General features: G+C 46.5%; 1 protein-coding gene across 3 annotated transcripts in view; it reads left to right on the forward strand.

Annotated features, from left to right (window-relative positions):
* The window catches only part of ADCK5 (aarF domain containing kinase 5), a 53,084-nt gene that overhangs the window by 16,667 nt on the left and 19,139 nt on the right, over positions 1–17,278 (forward strand). For 2 of the 3 annotated variants that reach the window (XM_068237869.1, XM_068237870.1), the window contains exon 4: positions 15,722–15,797. In XM_068237869.1, coding sequence (XP_068093970.1) covers positions 15,722–15,797 — 76 coding nt within the window. Of the gene's footprint in view, positions 1–15,718; positions 15,798–17,278 lie in introns of those variants that run through there. The other variant, XM_068237871.1, reaches the window with a different exon arrangement.

Consider the following 17,278-nt stretch of genomic DNA (forward strand, 5'->3'; position numbering starts at 1 on the left):
CATCTGGGCTCCCACTATCAGCAGAAACTTGGGTGCCACCATAGGTGCCATTATAACTTACGGCTATAGTGGGAAATGTGGGTATCCCATAGGCACCCACTATTTATCGGGTGCCCAAATTTCACACTATATCCGCAATTAATATTGGCGCATGTGGTGGCGTCCTATCATTGTAATTGTAGTGGATCGGCGGGGGGGTCAGTTAAGGTTAGGCGTGGGAGGGTGGGTAAGGTTAGGTGTGTATGTGGGGGGTGTTTTTAAGGGTTCTGCATGGGGGGTGGGTAAGGTTAGATGTGTATGTGGGGGGGGGGTCAGTTAAGGTTAGCCGTGGGGGGGCGGGTAAGGTTAGCTGTGTATGTGTGGGGGTTGTTTTTAAGGGTTAGGCAATGGGGGTGGATAAGGTTAGGTGTGTATGTGGGGAGGGTTTAAAGAGAGTCTGAAGCGGTTTGGGGGTGAAGGGACCCCCGTTTAGCCGCGCGATAGCGGCGTTTTAGCAGGGGCACACATGCGCCTGCTAACTATGAGCTCTGAAGCGACATTTATTCTCGCTTCAGAGTCTCTTTAAGGGTTAGGCATGGGGGTGGATAAGGTTAGGTATGTGTGTGTGTGTGTGTGGGGGGGTATTTTTAAGGGTTAGGCATGGGGGGTGGGTAAGGTTAGGCTTCAATATGTGAGAATATAGTTATGTTGTAATAAAATATCAGTATTATTTACTAATACTTCACTACGGTAATTTATGCTTTTTAAACTTAGAATATCTGTAAATTTTTTGATATTCTAGTAGCCGAAATTGGGCGCCCAAATTTCCTTGCACCCCTTTTTCTTGCATACATTACATGGGCACCCATTACACCCAAGGCCAGAGTTCTGTAAAGGCCACAGAGGCCCAGGCCTTGGGTGGCTCCTGCCCAAGGGGGTGACTGGACAGGGAAGAGAGTTTTCTGCATATGGTAGAGGAAGCTGCAAAAAGAATAGGAAAGCTGCATGTGGGCAGCAACAAGTGAAAGAGGGAAGATGCTACCTAAGATGGCCGTACAAGAAAGAAAGGGGCTGCTGATCATAGAGGGGAGCTGTAGGAAAGCTGGTCTAGTGATGGAAAAAGTATAAATCCAGACTTGGTTATGACATTGCAGGAGACCATTTTCAGGGATGGCACACCTCATGACAAGTTAAGTGCCAGCTGGGCATTTATGCTGGATAATCATCTGTTTCACAGAGTGCTTTCTTTCTACATTTATCTCTATGAGCTCTGGGGGAATGACGGGTTACATGGGTACAGGATACAATGAGAGAGCTAATAGTGGAATGGAATAAGACTTACCTCTGACTGGAATGTACAAAAGAGCTGGGTGATATAGGGACCCTTCCTCAGGGTCTTCAAGGCCTGACGCTCCATGAAGATGGCCTCAGGGTTATACTTCTTTAAAAATGGTCTTTTCTTGACCATTTTGATGGCCAGCTGTTGCTTACTGGCTCGATGGGTAGCAAGGTAAACCTAGAAAAGAGAGAGGAGAAGACTTAGTTAACGATAGATAAGGCAAGATGGACCGTCAAAATACAATGCTACAGGCCAGGGGTTGCTTCCTGTCTATAGCTAGTTCCACTGATACCGATAAAGATGATGATTTAAAGCCATATCTGACTTTCAATAGATCGCAGTAAGGTAACTGCTCTGCTACGCATGAAAACCTGACCCAGAATCAGGTTGTCTACGAATGATTCAGCACCGGGTTCCCAACAAACATGCGATGCGCTCTGGGAGAGAGGCAGCCCGCTTCCATCCGCACTCTGGACGTGAGGCGAGCAGCTCTACAAGCTGGGTCCCCCAGCTATCCCAGGCTGACCTGAGCACCTCGGCACTGCGATATGGTCACGTTTAGGGGAAATTCTGACTTAGAGGCGTTTAGTAATAATCCGACAGATGGTAGCTTTGCCCCATTGGCTCCTCAGCCAAGCTGAGACGTCAATGGGGCGAAGCTACCATCTGTGGGATTATGACTTAACGCCTCTAAGTCAGAGTCCCCCCCCAAAACATGACTAAAGCAATATCTAGTCTGACCCCACCCATAGGGAAATCTGCCCAATCACTTACCTTGCCAAATGATCCCTCGCCAAGAAATTGATGGAAGTTGAAGCTGTCCAGAGACAGTGGCGTCCTGGTGGTCTGGATTCCACTCGGGCCTTGAAAGAGAAATCACATTAATAACATTGCACAATTAGACTAATCAGATCAGATGGACCAATCACATTGCATAATTGGACCAATCAAATTGCATGTTTGGACCAATCAAATTGCATGATTGGACCAACCACATTGCACAATTGGACCAATCAGATTGGACAAAGCACATTGCAAGATTGCACCAATCTGATTGGACCAATCACATTGCATGATTGTAGCAATCACATTGCACAATTGAACCAATTAGACTTGCCCAACAACATGGCACCAGTTGTGGAATATGATTGGTTTAAGTGTCAAGTTTAAGGACCCTCCCAGTAATATTGTAAGAATGGCATAAATGTTAATATTCCCTTTAAAAATCCATTGTGAAAAGGAATTGGCTATTGCAGGTTCCACCCACTTTTTCTGAATTTTAACCGCAGTCACCCTGTAACCAACAGTGCCAAGTTTGGATACTCTGGCTTTAATACTGTGAGAGCTGGTTCACAATTGCGCGCTTTGCTGATCGCTGGCGATGATCTAAGTGCTGCTACAATGTATCCCTATGGTATCATTCACACTGCAGCGGTTGTGATTTCGATCAATCGCAAATGCGCTACATGCAGCGTTTTGGGGGCGATTGCTCTGTGATTCTATTGAACGGGAATCACAAGCGTAAAGCACGCAAGAATCGCAAGGCTTTAGTTAAAATCACGATAGCGAGCCGAACGCGATTGCGGGCTAGCGGCGCTCCAGGCGCCGAGCGTGAGCTGGCCCTGAGAGTGATTTTTACATATTGTCTTAATGAAGTAAATGGGTGAAATGTGACTGGTAGTTTGTTGCTCCACCCACATTTTTTAATCGTTAAACATCAAGTTGTGCTCCCTCCATTTGGGAAATACTTGTCTCAAGGAAAAAACACTCTATGCTAAGCACAGGACCAGTGCTTCCAGAGAGGCAAACTGGTCTTTGCCCAGGGCCGCAGAGCAGGGAGAGGGGCCCCCCAGGTCTATCCCCAAGAAAATAGCAAACAGTCAGCACTCATTGTTCTGACTGGTGTACACTCATTGCTATAGATTTTTTCAATATTAACGTAAGTATTTGGGATGTGTAATAGCCTATAATGATGTAGTACTTACCAGCTTCCTCCTCCTCCTCCTCCACATGAGGTGAAGAGTCCGATAACTGATATTCCGGCGCTGGGTCACCAGCTACTCCCTCCTCCACATGGCCAAAATCATCTGTGAACACAAAGATAAAAAAAAATGATAGGCCTAGAATCATGGCTTTGTACATTTAGAACACATTAAAGCCACTTTCCTACCACTGGCTACTTCCCCTTAACAAGGTTAACCTGTTAGCAGGGATTAACACACCTAGGCCACCGCCTTACTCTCGGTGCGCTCCACGCCGCTCTTCATCTTCTGCCACTTTCATCTTCCAAACTGGAAATCCTGTTGTAAATGCAGAAGTGTCAAAAGATGGAGAGCGACGTGGAATGCTTCAGAAGGGAGGCGCCGGACTGGGTGAGTTAGCCGTTGCTTATAATCCCTCACGCTCCACGGTGATTAATTTTAGTAAAATCAATTGGACTAATCACAGTACATGATTGGACCAATCACATTGCATGATTGGTCCACTCTGATTGGTCCAATCAACTTGCATAACTGGCCAAATTTGCTGAATGATCGTTTGCAAATGATTAGTTGTATGAACAATCAGAAATTATCGTCAAGGACCATTAATGGACAAAAAAACACCAACTAATCTGATCAGATTGACAGGATTGATCTGAAAGTTGAATCGATTGAATTAATCTAATTGGATTGGTTAGATTTTTTTTCAATTAGCGGTCACAAATGATAATTTCCAGTCGTTCATACGAAGAATCATTTATAAACAATCAATCAGCAAATGTCATCATTAGTGGCCACTTTTAGTACAATCAAATAGGTCTAATCACATTGAGTAATTGGAACAATCAAATTGAACCAATCAAATTGCACGATTGGACAAATCAGATCGGACCAATCAAATTGCAGGATTGGACAAACTAGATTGGTCAAGCACATTGCATGACTAGACCAATCACATTGCATGATTGGACCAATCACATTGCATGATTGGACCAATAACACTGCACCAGTAGTGGAATTTGATGGGTCCAAGTGTCAAGTTTGAGGCCTCTTGCACACTACATGCGATTCTGATTTGCGATTTTGACACGATTTACATGCAATTCCAATTTGTGATTTTGAATCGGTATTGCATTCTGCATTTTTTCTGCATTTTTCTCCGTGAGTTGATAGCATCCGCGGAAAATCGGAATCGCAAATCGGATTTACAGTGTGAATGGGACCTTCTATTAAGAGAGTAAGAATGGCATAAATGTCACTATTCCCCTTGAATATCCATTGGTGAAAATTCATTAGCTGTTGTAGGTTCCACCCACTTTTTCTGAATTTTAACCCTAGTGACTTACTGTGCCATGTTTGGCTACTGTGGCATTAATACTGTGAGAACCATAGTTTCTTACATTTTCTCACTGAAGTAAATAGGTGAAATGTGATTGGCAGTTTGTGGCTCCACCCACTTTTTTGAATCCCCAAAATGTGACTGAATTATTCAGGTTAACCCCATGAATATGTGACCCAAGTTTGGCAAGATTAGCTTTAGAGCTGTACAGATGGCAGCAGTTTCAGATTTTCCAGTTAAAGTCTAGGGAAAAACTGTGGTCTTTGGTGGGCTGACCCAGGGGCATGGAGGGTGGAATCACTAAGAAAAATAAAAAAGTGCAAGTAAACCTACACTGCTAAAGGCTAAAGATGTGCAAAGTTTCACAACTAATACGCCTAAAACTGTAGGAGAAAAAGAGTATAGAACATGGCAACAGCTTTATTGGTTGTTTTTTTTTTTTAGCTCCGCCCACTTTTGGGTATCACAAATTTCACACCTATATTCAGGTTGACTCTACTTTATGAATGAGTAGAAGGGATTTGAAAATGTTCCATGTCAGTTAATGGGGCGTGTGCAAAGCTCACACAGAGGCCGGCTTGGACGTTATGACATCATAAACCCCTTTAAAAATATGTTGTTTACTGTGTAGGACCTTCACCTGGCCTCAGCACTACAACACTTACATCCCCACACACTCCGGGACGATTATTTTTAGTGAAATCGATTAGACTAATCAAATTGCACGATTGGACCAATCAGATTGGACCAATTATATTGAACAGTAAGACCAATCACATAGCACCAATCACATTGCACAAGTGGACAACACTCTATACTTAGCACAAGGGCCAGTGCTTTTAAAGGGGCAAACTGGTAAATTGCCCAGGGCCCCAGAGCAGGGAGAGGGCCCCCCAGGTCTATCCCCAAGATAATAGCAACCAGTCAGCACTCATTATTTTTCTGATTGCTGTACACTCATTGCTCTAGATTCCTCAATATTAATCTATGTATTTGGAATGCATACTAACATATAGGGTAGAAACACACTAGGCAGAAACGCTAGCGTTGCATTAATCGTTAGCGTTAACACGTATAATGTAAGTCAATGGGCAGCATGAAAACACTCATTTGTTTGTGTTCTACAATATGCATTTTTGAATAGCAGAAATTGCTGCATATTTTTTTTTTAATGCTTTTTTTTTTTTTTTTTTTTTAAATCAACTTTGATGATGTATGTCCTCCTCCTGTTGACTTCCTAGAGATGAGCCAGAGAGGACATTGAAAATGTGTTTTTATACTGGCCACATTCCAAAAATATTTCATAAAACGCATATAAAAAACGCAAACAAACCGCACAAAACCACACTTGGGATTCATATGTGGGAAACACAAACCCAGTAAAACGCAAACAAAATGCATGTGCGAAACACAAACGAACACGCGACACACTTCATTATGACAAAAAAATGCAGAAACGCATATGCAGTAAAGCGCAACACAACCTTTCACACACCGCTTACTGTGTTCCCAGCCATAATTATGTAGTACTTACCAGCTTCTTTCTCTTCCTCCAGGAACATCCAATATCTGGTATTCCGGCGCTGGGTCACCAGCTACTCCCTCCTCCACATGACCGGAATCATCCAATACCGGATATTCCAGCACTGCTGCAGAAGGCCCGTTAGATGGGGCAGGTCTACAGCGGTGGAACAGTCTGCCCAAGGCTGCCCTGATGTTACGCAGAGCAGCCAGGGCTCTGCCCCTAGCCGGTGGTGTGGGCTCTGGGGCAGCATTAAGAGGTGCAACTCTGTTGCGCCTTTTACAGAAGCAAAACATAGTACACCAATGAGAATATCACTAATGAGACTCGCTCAAGAACAAAATCAATTGCATTCACAATCGCAAAAGTGACCCTATAGTTGTTCTTCACCTGCTTATATACACACACCCAGCTATTATGACGATCACTTCTCTGACACCACCAGAGGTACACATGCTATTATGACATCACCAGAGGTGCCTGGTGGGAGTAGATGGGACCTTCCGGCAGTTTCTATCAGATTTTATGTTATATCTAAACACACAGATAAAAAAATAATTGGCCTAGAATGTGGAAACCAGACTTTGTACATGTAGAACACTTTAAAGCTACTTTCCTACCACTGGTTATTTCCTCAACAACAAGGTGACCCTGTTAGCAGGGGTTAACTCACCTAGGCCGCCACCTCACTTTTGGTGCACTCCATAATGCTCTTCATATTCTGACACTTCCATCTTCTTGGGTACTGTGAAAAAAAGGTGCTTGTTTTCTGCAGTGTACATCACTTCTCTTGAAGCACTGAGCCACTGTAATAGTAAAATTCCTCCCAAAATGACAACATTTGGTAAACTAGACCCCTTGAGGTATTATTCGATGGGGGCATTGAAAATTTTGACTGCACAGATTATTGGTGGAATTTGATGGAATGTATAACAACAAAATGAAAAATTCATTTTTTTATTCAGATATGTCAGTTCTTCCCTTTTTTCACAGACATGCTTTGGAGTATTGTAGAAATTCACCTCAAAAATGATTTAGTATTCCCTTCTGAATAAAACCAATACCAGCTATTTGTGGGTAAATTATTTAGTTAGTTAAAAGCATGTAGTTAAAGGAATGAATGGATTCACAACCATTATTGTTACAACAACATGAAGATGCTAAGCAAGTTACACCACCTCATATGTCTGAGTTAAGCGGCATTATGGACGTAAGGTGTGAGGAGGATGATGAAGTACCTGCTGTTTTTGCAGTTTATTCGGTGTCTGATACAAGCGAAGCTGTGGAGGATGATTTTGATGATGACGATGATACTGCAATGGATGTCACGTGGGATCCTAATAGACATGATGACCAGGAGGACAGTTCAGATGGGGAGACAGAGAGGAGTAGGAGGAGACGAGTTGCTGAAAGAAGCAGGGGGAGCTCTTCATCAGAAACAGCTCGTGGCAGTGTCCGGCGGCATGTATCGCCACCTATGGACAGCCAGCCAACATGCCCTTCAATGTCAGCTGCTGGCGCCACCACCAAAGTGCCATCGTTCCAGGGCTCAGCGGTGTGGACATTTTTTGTGTGTCTGCCTCAGATGAGAGCAATGCCATCTGTACTCTCTGCTACCGAAAATTGAGCCGTGGAAAGACCAACACCCGCTTAGGGACAACTGCCTTACGAAGGCACATGACGAAAAAGCACAAACTGCAATGGGCAGACCACTTGATGAAAAGCAGCACTCAAAAGCAAAGCCACCCTCCTTCTCTTCTTCCGCCTTCAAGTGCATTATCTTCAGCCGCTTTCTCCCTTGCACCTTCAAGGCCACCCTCCTCCACTCCGCCTCTCACTTTGAGCGGTTCCTGCTCCTCTGCCCACAGCTGCAGCCAGGTGTCCGTGAAGGAAATGTTTGAGTGGAAGAAGCCAATGTCTGCCAGTCACCCCCTTGCCCGGCGTCTGACAGCTGGCTTGGCGGAACTGTTAGCTCGCCAGCTGTTACCATACCAACGGGTGGACTCTGAGGCGTTCCGAAAATTTGTGGCGATTGGGACATTGCAGTGGAAGATACCAGGCTGCAATTCTCTAAAAAGACGATACCCATACTGTACCATGAAGTTGAAAGGCAAATGGTGTCATCTCTGGCACACAGCGTTGGGTCAAGAGTCCACCTGACCACGGATGCCTGGTCTGCAAAGCACGGTCAGGGCAGATACATTACTTACACAGCACATTGGGTCAACCTGGTGACCGCTGTCAAGCAGGGAGTACATGGCTGTGCAGTGGACCTAGTTGTGACACCTTCACGGCTTGCAGGCAGGCCTGCTTCCACCTCCTCCCCTTCATCTCCTACTCTTCCTGCTGCATCCTCTTCGCTGTCGTCCTCCTTGGCTGAGTGGCAGTGCTATTCTACTGGTGCTGCGATCTCCTCTCCAGCTACACACCCCCAGCTTCCCAGGGCCTATGCTGCATGCCAGGTACGACGGTGTCACGCCATCTTGGACATGTCTTGCCTCAAAGCCGAGAGTCACACTGGAGCAGCTCTCCTGGCTACTCTAAACAGGTGGATCAGTGGCTGACCCCAAACCGACTGGAGATTGGCAACGTGGTGTGTGACAACGGCAGCAATCTCATTTCAGCTTTGAGTAACTTGACACACGTACCCTGCATGGCACATGTACTGAATCTAGTCATTCAAAGATTTGTGTCTAAGTACCCAGGCTTACAGGATTTCCTGAAGCAGTCCAGGAAGGTGTGTGGGCATTTCAGGCGGTTCTACACGGCCATGGCATGCTTGGCCGATATTCAGCAGAGAAACAACTTGCCGGTGAGGTGCTTGATTTGGGATAGCCTGACTCGCTGGAATTCAATGCTCCTGATGTACGACCACCTGCTACAACAGGAGAAAGCAGTCAACCAGCATCTGTACAACTACAGTGAAAGGTCATGAGCTGGGGTTTTGGCCGAAGTACTGGACACTCATGCGAAATGCCTGCAGGCTAATGCGGCCGTTTGAGGAGGTGACAAACCTGGTGAGTTGCAGTGAAGACTCCATCAGCGACTTGATAATCCCATATGCTTTCTTCCTGGAGCGTGCCGTGTGTAGAGAGGTGGATCAAGCTGTGGAGGAGCGTGAACAGGAAGAGGCAGAAGAGTGGGAACAATCATCAGCAAAACCAGATGTTTCCTCAACACCTGCAGCAGCACAGAGGAGGGGGGAGGAGGAGGAGGAAGGGTTGTGTGGGGAAGAGGAGTTAGATGAGGAAGATGGGTTTTTTTTATTAGGGGTTGGCGGAAGAACAACCGCAGCAGGCGTCGCAGGGGGCTTGTGCTGCTCACCATTCCCGTGGTATTGTTCGTGGCTGGGGGGAGGAGGAGAACTTACCTGACATCACTGAGGAAGAGCAAGAGGAGATGGATAGTATGTCGGCATGCGACTTTGTGCAGATGGCGTTTTTCATGCTGTCCAGCCTGGTGAGGGACCCCCGTATAAAAAAAACTCAAGGAGAATGACCTGTACTGGGTGGCAACGCTACTAGACCCTCGGTACAAGCACAAAGTGGCGGAGATGTTACCAAATCACCAGGAGGGAGAAAGGATGCAGCACTTGCACAACAATCTGGCAAGTATGCTTTACAGTGCATTTAAGGGTGATGTCACAGCACAACGGAATAAAGGTGCCACTGCCAGGAATCTTTCTCCTCCTCCCATGTCCACGAAGGCAAGGACAGGACGCTCCGGCGATCTCATGGTGATGTCGGACATGCGGACATTCTTTAGTCCAACGCCTCGCCTTAGCCCTTCCGGATCCACCATCCACCAATGCATCGACTGGCAAGTAGCCGACTACCTGGCCTTAACTGCGGACGTAGGCAGCAGCGATGAACCCCTGGACTACTGGGTGCGCAGGCTTGGCCTGTGGCCAGAACTGTCAAAATGTGCCATCCAACTTCTGGCTTGCCCTGCCTCAAGCATCCTGTCAGAAAGGACCTTCAGCGCAGCTGGAGGCATTGTCAGTGAGAAGAGTAGTTGCTTAGGTCAAAAAAGTGTTCAGTACCTCACCTTTATCAAAATGAATGAGGCATGGATCCCGGAGGGCCACAGTCCCCACACACAGCGTCTCTGCCTGCACACCGTGTGACTGCCTACCTCAAGACTAAGTCGGTCCCCACACAGCATCTCTTCCTGCAGGCTGCTTGACTGCCTTCTCCGCCACCACCAACAGGGTCCAGGACGCCAGGTGGATTCCTGAATTTTTAACAAATAGAATAATTTTTCTGATGTGTGTACATGTCTAATTTTTCTGGCTGCACTGCGGCTGCAACAACAAAACAAAAGGCATGTACATGTGTCAATTCCCCTTCATGATCGTTACCTTGCCGTGGTGAAGGGGCTTGCGTATCACAATGAAGCAATCACCACCGGCTATATGAGTGTGTTGGGGGGCGCACCCAAGAGAATAGACAAGACATGACAAATAACATTTATATCGCGCTTTTCTCCTGGCGAACTCAAAGCGCCAGAGCTGCAGCCACTAGGATGCGCTCTATAGGCAGTAGCAGCATTAGGGAGATTTGCCTAAGGTCTCCTACTGAATAGGTGCTGGCTTACTGAACAGGCAGAGCCGAGTCTCCTGTGTCAGAGGCAGAGCCCTTAACCATTACACCATCCAGCCAATAAGGTTGTTGCTTCATTGTGGACAGACCAAATTCGATCAGCTGGACAGTCACTGTTGTTCTATCATCGAGCTACTTCAGCCCGGCGACCATATGGGCTTTAAACCTCCATGGCCTGCACTCTCACCATGGTGCGCTCAAGTCCAGGACGACCATCACTACACAAACAACTGTTTGCGGTGCGTTACACAGTGAGTTTGGTCTGTCAGTGTAAATCAGTACACTAATTAAACTACCTGATTGATGTATACAGTCGCAAGATGTTTTAAAGCACTTTATGCCTCCAATTTAGCAATGCAATGTGATTTCTGCCCTTAAAACCCTGCTGTATGTCAAATCCGGATTTTTCCCTGGGACTTTTGGAATGTATCCCACTCCGCCATTCCCCCCTCCAGGTGTTAGACCCCTTGAAACATCTTTTCCATCACTTTTGTGGCCAGAATTAATGTCTGAATTTTTGAATTTAAGTTCGCCTGCCCATTGAAGTCTACTGCGGTTCGCATGGTTCACGAACCTAAAATTGGAGGTTCGAGACATCTGTAATATAGACTAGCTAATGACCCGGCATTGCCCGGGTATGTATTTGGCTGCTGTTGGCTCTGCCCACTTTTTCTAAACCTAACACACAAACACTAAATTACCACGTTTGTGAGTTTTGGAGTCCTTGGCATCAATAATTTGTATTTTCCCATAGAAATTAAACAAATCAGATTGGCTATGTGAGGCCGTGCCCCTCTCCAGCATTTGAGCCCCAGTCACCCAATGACCAACTGTAGCAGGTTTGAGGCTTGTGCCATTAACAGTGCAAGAATGGCAGCAATTTTAAATATTCCCCTTGAAAATCAACAGATGAATTTTGATTGGTTGTTGTAGGCTTCACCCGTTTTCCTGAATATTAATTCCAGTCACCCAGTGACCAACTGTGCAAAGTTTGAGAACTCTGCCATTAACAGTGTAAGAATATCCCTTCCTGTATGTGGTGTTATGGGCGTGGGCTTGGGCTTTGGGGACCACCCACTCCACAGGAGGAGGGTATATAGGGGCTTTCTGTGCGATTTGTACTCTAGCTATGAATAAGGACCAGTAGGTCCGAAACATGTCAGCTGGTGATATGTGATGACTCTTTTGGATACGTCCATGAATAAAGGAATTGGATTTTAGGAGCATCGTGCGGACATTCTTTCGTTTCAAGTGTAATTCTGGAGTAGCTGTCTTGGTCTAGCACTGCCCTTCGTGGAGTGAGCGGTTTTCTATCTTTTTTCAAGTTTGAAAACGCTGCCAATAACATAATGGCTAAAATCAATCTAACAAATCTGATTGGCTGTTTGTGGCTCCAGCCCCTCCAGTGAGTTTGGACCCAAGTCACCCAATGTCTGACTGTATCAGGTTTGAGGCCTCTGCAATTAACAGTGTAAGAATGGCAGAAGTTTCAGTATTTCCCTTGAAAATCAATAGGTGAATTTTGATTGGCTGTTGTAGGCTCCACCCACATTTTTGAATATTAATTTCAGTCACCCAGTGACCAACTGTGTCAAGTTTGGGAACCCTGCCATGTAAAAAATTTAGTTGTTGGCACTGCCCACGTTTTCTAACCTTGACATACAGTCACTCAATTACCAAGTATATGAGCTTTGGGGTCCTTGGTATCAATAATTTGTACTGTATATTCCCATTGAAATGAAACCAATCTGATTGGCTGTTTGTGGCTCCGTCCCTTTCTGAATTTGAACCCTTTCCGGAATGGAAGGCTGCATAGGAATGATTTTTTTCATGTAAGATGCGAGCATCACTGCAGGCATTGGGTCTGTCTGAGTCCTCCAGAAACTCTATGCATCACATTAGTTTGTTCTTCACATTTTCTGTGGCATTTTGGTGTCTGATTTTCGCTCAAATTTTTATCCAAATTGGTAGGGTTTTCAGCCTTAGGTGAAACTGACCCCACCGTTAAACTGTGAGTGTGCTCCTACTTAAAGAGAGTCTAAAGCTCAAATAATTACCTGTTTTTACTGACCATTTATGCTAAGCAATAAGATCCTAGCTGATACGTTGCATCCCCACGGCAGAACGTGATATTTATACCACCAAAATCCCGGGGCAAAATTCCACGAATTTCCTGGTCATGGATTTTGCTGCCCGGGGAGGCAGAGCTTTGCGCTGTAGCTCTGCCTCTGCTCGCGTCAAGCTCTGCCTCTCCCCGCCCCTCTCAGTGAAAGAAGAGTTAGAGGGGTGGTGAGAGGCGGAGATCGGAGATTGACGCGAGCAGAGGCAGAGTTACAGCGCACAGTTCTGCCTCCTCCAGGAAGGAGCCCTGAAATTTTGCCCCGGGGATTTCGGAGATATAAATACTTCTATACTGCAGTGTTTCAGCTATGATTTTATTGCTTTACACAAATGGCCAGTAAAAACAGGTATTTTTTTGGGCTTCAGACTCTCTTTAAAGAGACTCTGAAGTCTCTAAAAAAAAGTATTTTTATGCCATAAATATGTTTAATACTTTATCCCTAACTAAACCGCCGCATCCCCGCCGCTGTAAACAATCTAAATCCCCCCCAAACTCCCCGGGGGAACACTACGGGGAGCGCTTCCGTGTGAGGCAGGGCTATGAGCTGCAGCCCTGCCTCACGCGTCTGTCAGCGGCGTATCGCCGCCTCTCTCCAGCCCCTCTCAGTCTTCCTTCAAGACTTCGACCAAGAAAGTCGTGGATTTTGCGGGGGAGAGGGAGGGTGGAGTTAGGGGGGATTTAGATCGTTTACAGTGGCGGGGATGCGGCGGTTTAGTTAAGGATAAAGTATTACTGGTAAACATATTTATGACATAAAAAGACGATTTTTTAGAGACTTCAGAGTCTCTTTAACCCCCTTGGCGGTATGAAAAATCCCGCCAGGGGGCAGCGCAGCAATGTTTTTTTTTTTTTTTTTTTTTTTTAAATCATGTAGCGAGCCCAGGGCTCGCTACATGATAGCCGCTGCTGAGCGGCATCCCCCCGCCCGCTTCGATCGCCTTCGGCGATCTCCGATCAGGAAATCCCGTTCATAGAACGGGATTTCCTGGAGGGCTTCCCCCGTCACCATGGCGACGGGGCGGGATGACGTCACCGACGTCACTGACGTCGGGACGTCATTGGGAGTCCCGGGCCACCCCTCGGCGCTGCCTGGCACTGATTGGCCAGGCAGCGCTGGGGTCTGGGGGGGGGGGGGCCGCGCGCCGCAGCAGATAGCGGCGATCGGGCGGGGGCCGGCGGCGATCAGAGTGCTGGCGCAGCTAGCAAAGTGCTAGCTGCGTCCAGCAAAAAAAAAATTATGAAAATCGGCCCAGCAGGGCCTGAGCGGCACCCTCCGGCGGCTTACCCCGTGTCCAGCACGGGGTTACCGCTAAGGAGGTTAAAGAGACCCTGTAGTGGGTCGCTGCTTCCCTATGTGGTAGTGAGGCTGCATGCTAGGCAACCTTGCTACTAGTTGCTGTGTAGGTGGAGCTCTTCTCAGCCCTGGTGAGTTTCCATAGTCAGATGAGAATCCAACTACAACAAGACTTATTAAAGGGAACCTAGACTGAGAAGGATATGGATTTTTCCTTTTAAAATCAGTTGCTTGACTCTCCTGCTGATCCTGTGTCTCTAATACTTTTAGCCACGGCCCCTCAACAAGCATGCAGATCAGGTGCTCTGACTGAAGTCAGACTGGATTAGCTGCATGCTTGTTTCAGGTGTATGATTCAGCCACTACTGCAGCCAAAGAGAATCATCAGGACTGCCAGGCAACTGGTATTGTTTAAAAGGAAACATCCATATCCCTCTCAGTTAAAGAGAACCCGAGGTGGGTTCTAATAATCCTATTAGCACACAGAGGCTGGGTCTGCATATAATGCCCAGCCTCTGTTGCTATACTGTTTCTACCCAGATCACTACGGCCTAGAGCATTGTTCTTTCCACTTACGCTGCTTGCTGAGTGATGTCACTCCCATGCTGCTCCGCCCCTTGCATAGGAACAGAACACGTTTTTAGCCTCCAGGTATGACAGTCTCAGCCCATCCAGGTATCAATTCCCAATGGGTGACATGCCTCGTACAAGGCTTCAGGATCATGTATTGTGATTGGCAGCCAATGTAGGGACTGGCAGAGCTGGTTAGCATTAGAGAAGTGAGAGGAGAGGTGGATGAGTCCTGCTGCAAAGTTCATCATGGATTGGAGGGGGGGGGGAGGGACGGCTAGCGGGTCTACCTGATCTGTGTTAGAATTTTCCTGGCCTCATTCTGGGTTTAGCTATGGTGGTATGGGAAAGGAATTGTTCACTTTCATCTAATAATCAGAATCATTTTATTATTCCTCAATACACAGGAGCAGCTTCTTCCCCTCACCGGTCAAATCACTGAACTCTCTGGACTCACTCCCATCGCCCTCTCCTTAGGCTGTTCTTCCTCAACTACCCGAATCCATCCTTTTAGCATGTCTGCATAGCAGAACTTCATACTCTGTTATGCACTACTGTATTGCATTTATTTGATGTATGCAACCGTGTTATCTCTGTTGTTTGTCTTTTCTTGTACCATCTTGTGCCAAGCCCAGTTCCGGGCATGACCAGGTCGTGCTTGGCGAATAATAAAATGATTCTGATTCTAATAATCTGCAGAGGATTTTTTTTTAAAATTGGGAACTTCTCTCACATGATTAAATGGACCTCGCTGCCCTTTGCTGCACATCCCCATAATTAATCATCATCACTGACCGTGTAGTGAAGAGTCCTTGGATGCTATTATACAATTCTGCTCTTCTCTTGTCCTGTGACCTGCAGTACTGATTGTTCATGTAGAATGAGTAATATGTCCACTGTGAGTCCAGTCCGAATTATGTGTTGCCCAGATGATGCCTCGGCCTCACTCACTCTCATCCTATTTCTCACCCAGGTCTCTGAAGGTGGCCTCCCAGATTTCCATAGATTACTGGTGGACAAGAAATATAATTCTACGTAAAGAAGATGAAGTGAGTATGTAAATGGAGTGACATGGTGGAACTGCTGGCTTTATGGGGGGTGTCCGGAAATCAGGCCTGTGGAGTCGGTGCGGTTGTTGGGTGCTTGGAGTTGGAGGTTTCGTAAATTGAGGAGTATGAAGATTTTTGTACCAACTCCACAGCCCTGGTAAGTATTGCACTGCGAAGTTGGAGTTGAGGAGTCGGAGCAAGGTTAGGTACCTGAAGTTGGAGGTTTCATAAACTGAGGAGTCTGATGATTTTTGTACCGACTCCTCAGCCCTGCAGGAAATAGAACAAAGTAAAGATAGATGTAGGTGAGCCAATCTATACAACTCCTGTAGAGAAGGAGGTGCCTGTTTATACAGGGCTGGTTTAATAATCCCCTTTCATATCGCAGAGCTGCAGAATGGAACCTTGCAGAAGCAATGCATTTTCTTGGAGCCGTGTCACATTGGCAACTTTCAATAATCATGCAGATCACAAGCTTACAGCAACACGGAAATAGTGTCTGTAAAAAATAACACTTATCAGATTAGTTATTTTGTCTTTTTTCCCCCCACTTATTGTATATAATTCCATCTGATTAGTAACATGATTTAAATGCTTCATCAGAGCCAAGGCAGTTTCTAGGCTAAATTGCACCCAGGGAGAGGGTGTAAAAATTGTGCCCCCTTCCCCCACCCCTGTGGACTTGCAAACCCTTACTTTTTAGGGAAAGTCACACAGCCACAGGTCACAAGTAGATCTGCCTACTTACCAGTGACCAGCCGCTCATCCAGGAGGAAGCACGGACCAGGAAAACACACAAGCAAAGAGAGCCCGGAAAGCTGACTCCTCCATGGGCGCCGCGCACTGACAGCCTGCAGTACCGCTACAGGACATCAGGTGTCATCACGCGGTGGTAATGTCATGCTGACTTGACGTCTGACGCAGGCAGCCTAGGAGGAGTCAAGGAAGGTGATCATGTTGGTAATCTTCTTCCATTTGGCTGAACCACACGTCACCAGCTCCTTAGCGGTTATGTCCTTCTGCCTGCGCCCCCCCCCCCTTCTTCTACTTGCTGATCTGCAGTAAGGGCGGTCACCCTGCCTGCTCTGCCCAAGAAATGGCCCTGATCAGAACCAAGCTACTCACGAGGAAACCTAGGTGGGTGTCCAGTACTCTGTGAGTATCCAGGGACCTGCTAACATTTCCCTTAGCCCTCCTTCCCACCTCCTTTACCAAAAAAATGTTCTAGCCTGGTGGCAAATGTAGTGCATCATGCGATGAAGTGCTCTCGGGCGCATTACATCACAATGGACGGGACAGCTTTATCTACTGTGAACGGTAACATGAAAGTCAATGGACTTTCTGTTACCATGCATGTCGCACACAATGGGGTTGATGCAGTAAGCAGCAGAAATATTGCTGAGCACAAATAGTGCACAGCAATATTACCGTTCTTGCCGCCTGCAGTGTATGGTATTAGTACAACCTGCGGTACTCGAGTA

Source organism: Hyperolius riggenbachi, chromosome 5 (assembly GCF_040937935.1).
Source record: "Hyperolius riggenbachi isolate aHypRig1 chromosome 5, aHypRig1.pri, whole genome shotgun sequence".
Lineage (NCBI taxonomy): Eukaryota > Metazoa > Chordata > Amphibia > Anura > Hyperoliidae > Hyperolius > Hyperolius riggenbachi.